The 3,048-nt window shown below is 46.3% G+C and overlaps 1 protein-coding gene across 1 annotated transcript; it reads right to left on the bottom strand.

Moving 5' to 3' along the window:
• Positions 1-844: 844 nt before the first annotated feature.
• Positions 845-1,470, bottom strand: LOC104425848. Its single transcript, XM_010038680.3, has one exon. The coding sequence runs from the start codon at positions 1,259-1,261 to the stop codon at positions 989-991; it is 273 nt and encodes a 90-aa protein (XP_010036982.2). The 5' UTR covers positions 1,262-1,470; the 3' UTR covers positions 845-988.
• Between the last annotated feature and the right edge of the window lie 1,578 nt (positions 1,471-3,048).

Below are 3,048 nucleotides of genomic sequence, written 5' to 3' on the forward strand. Positions count from 1 at the left end.
TAACCAATAGCCAACGACACCCCCAATCGAATCTGCTACCTTTTGCGGTCAAGCCAAACGCGCATGTCGTAGAAATTCAGACCTCTGACTTTGGTTAGTTTAGCTATTGTTAAGTAACGTGATTACCAGACCATTCAGTCTATAATTTTACTTTTTCAGCAAGCATGCAGATTGATCCCGGAACAATGATGTCCTAAGCAAGCACGCGAATGATGGGTACAATCCGAATATTATAATCACGCCCGGATAATACAAGAGGAAGAATTCAGCGTCGCGAATCTTTCAGTCATTAGTAGATTAGCCGTGAAGTTACTCCATCGGCATGGAAGCATGATTCGAGGAATGATTCTCTCGCCCCCACCGCAGAACTCTGATGAGACCCACCTTCCGAGTAGGCCCATTTCGGACCTCTTTTCACAATCGTGATTGGCAGTCAATTCGCGAGGTTAATTCCCAAACCCAGATCTTTTCTCCCACGAAGTCTCTCTCTGGCCGTGAGAATTACCCTGTGCTTGCACTCGCAAACTATTCAGGAACGGAGATCAGGCTCGACCTGTGTTTTGCATTCGAATTCCGTGTTTCAATCTTAGGAGCCGAAATCAGCTTCCGAGTCTGTAATTCGACTTCGTTGCTGAGGGACAGAAGCAAGAAAGTAGCCCTGCTTTTTTCATGATTTAGCGAGCGCAACCGAAAGGTAATACGATTCTACGAAAGGATAAATCGAATATTGCAGGAATCCCGATTCATCCAGTCAGAAGTTGAAAGAGAGATAGGATAAGAAGAGCACGGTATTTTCTATATTCCGCCATAGTATGTACAGACAGAGTGGTCAAAAAACAGGGGAGCAAGAAAACAGAGGAACTCTGCATAACCGAGGCAATAACAAAAAAATTGCCACCAACAAAGAAAAGCCCCGTCTTCGTCGTCGTCATCATCATCTACAAGTATAATATGACATCTACGATCACCCCCGAGACCCGGATCCGGATCAAGGATCTCCAACGGAGATGGGTCGTCCGGCCGCGAGGCCCAGCGGCGACCGGGAGCGCTGCCGCTTGATGACCTCCCTGGCTCTGAGGACGGGCCTCATCTTCGGCTGGACCGTCGACCAGTCCACGGCCGTCGCCTCCAATTCCTCCTTGATCTTCCTCACTTGGCTGTGGACCGGGAAGCCCGCGTCGCGAACCACCTTGTTCTTCTCCTCCGTCTCGCCGCCCCTGTTCCCGTTTCGGCTGCGGTCGTCGTCGTTCCTCTGTTCCATCTCCTCGGGTCTCCAAAGGCCTCAACAACAGAGAAACTCTCTCCCTCTCTCCCTCTCCGTAGAAGTTCGTTCGAAGCTTGTGATGAAAGGAGGTTGAGTGCGAATCTGGAGTCGAGGGAGAGAGAGATGGTCGGGGGGGATTATATATACGAGGAGACGTGGGGCAGAAGAGAGAGAGAGAGAAGGGGTGAGGAGTTTTCCCGCAACTCCTCGGATGAGCTCGAGACGACTCTTTTGGACCATTTTGACATTCAACAGCCATCGTCCTCTGTTCCCTCGTCCCACCCAACTTAACCTGGTCCCCCCACTCTCTCTCTCTCTCTCTCTACAGGAAAAGGAAAAGTCACGAGGAAGAAGTTCGCATGATAAGACGTTGGAATAGCGTGTACGATATAAACGCCTCTGCAGAAACATCGATCCAAAAGGAAAAGGTGTGAACAGAGAGCCAGAGAGAGAGAGAGAGAGAGGTGCACATTTTGGGGTCAAAATTGAGGAATTCAATAAAGGAGAATAGGTTATACCAAAAAAAACCGACCCGCCGAACAGTCATCCGGTCTGGTTGACCAAGACCCGGCCTTTTTATTATTTCGATGAATTATTGATATCGACACCATCCATTGGAATCATAGATGGGACACTCTGTCATGGTTTTCTTGATCTCAGCATATAAGGACTAGAAGAAAAGAAAACTGAGAAAAGACCACGGCTAAGGTTTGATCCTTAATTGCTGAATTTGTTGGGGGCAAGAGAACTTTCTGAAAAAAGTTAATGTGGGAAGAAATTTCGGGTCTTAGGATTTTATTGTTGAAGGGCCCTCCATCAATGATTTTTCAAACTTTGAATCTTCTTTGATTTTTTTGGTTTCGCACTCAATTCATGAGCTTGATCATTTTCTTTCCTATTTCCAAATTCAACACTCCCCCGCCGGACCCATCACTCACCCATGCCCACCTACTCACCCACACCCACCCACCACATCGACTTTACTAGACGTAAACCAAATCATAACAAATATGGATTTGCATGTCACGAGATGAATATTATAAACATTTTTTAAAGTACAATTGGATTATTTAACAAAAAAGGGGGAAAATCTCAAAATTTTCAATAGTGAGGGATTTTTTTCCTTCGTTTTGAACATAGCCTCTTCAACTCTATTGAAAGCCTGCTTCCAAAATTTAGCCAAAAAATTAAAGAATAACATAAGATATCGATACACTAAATGGTAGAGATAGAAAATTGCTACTTAAAGTAAAATTAGTATCTACGTCAGATGATAGACTTTAAATAGCAATTAAAAAAGTGAGATACTTCCAATGAAGATTACGGCTATCATTTAATAGATTAATTTTGTAAATCAAGTTTAGTATACTGATAAGTATCCTTAAACGTAGATCTCAAGTCTCATTTCATGAAGCTTCCTTTCCAAGGCCGAAGGGGCAATCCTGAAATTTCGGGTGACTTTGGTGGGGCGCACGGGGAAAAATGGAGGGTGACGTGGCATTTCGATATGGCATGGCGAGAGAGGGACGGTTAAGTTAGTTAGTGGGGCGGGCGAGCGGTCAACTTTGTTATGCGTAAAGTCACGATAAGCACGGCCACGTGGCGGGGTGACCCATCATGGCCACGTGGCGGGGTGATCCATCACGGCCCCGCATCTCAAAACCTCTTCCTTCCTCGCACTCGGCAAACACGGCAAACCTGTCCCGGCCGCAGATTCATGCCGGTCACGTGGCGGTTCGTTATTGAGCCGCGTGGCGGTGTTGTTCGCCAAACACCAATGGGGT

This window comes from Eucalyptus grandis, chromosome 11 (genome assembly GCF_016545825.1).
Source record: "Eucalyptus grandis isolate ANBG69807.140 chromosome 11, ASM1654582v1, whole genome shotgun sequence".
In the NCBI taxonomy this organism is placed as follows: domain Eukaryota; kingdom Viridiplantae; phylum Streptophyta; class Magnoliopsida; order Myrtales; family Myrtaceae; genus Eucalyptus; species Eucalyptus grandis.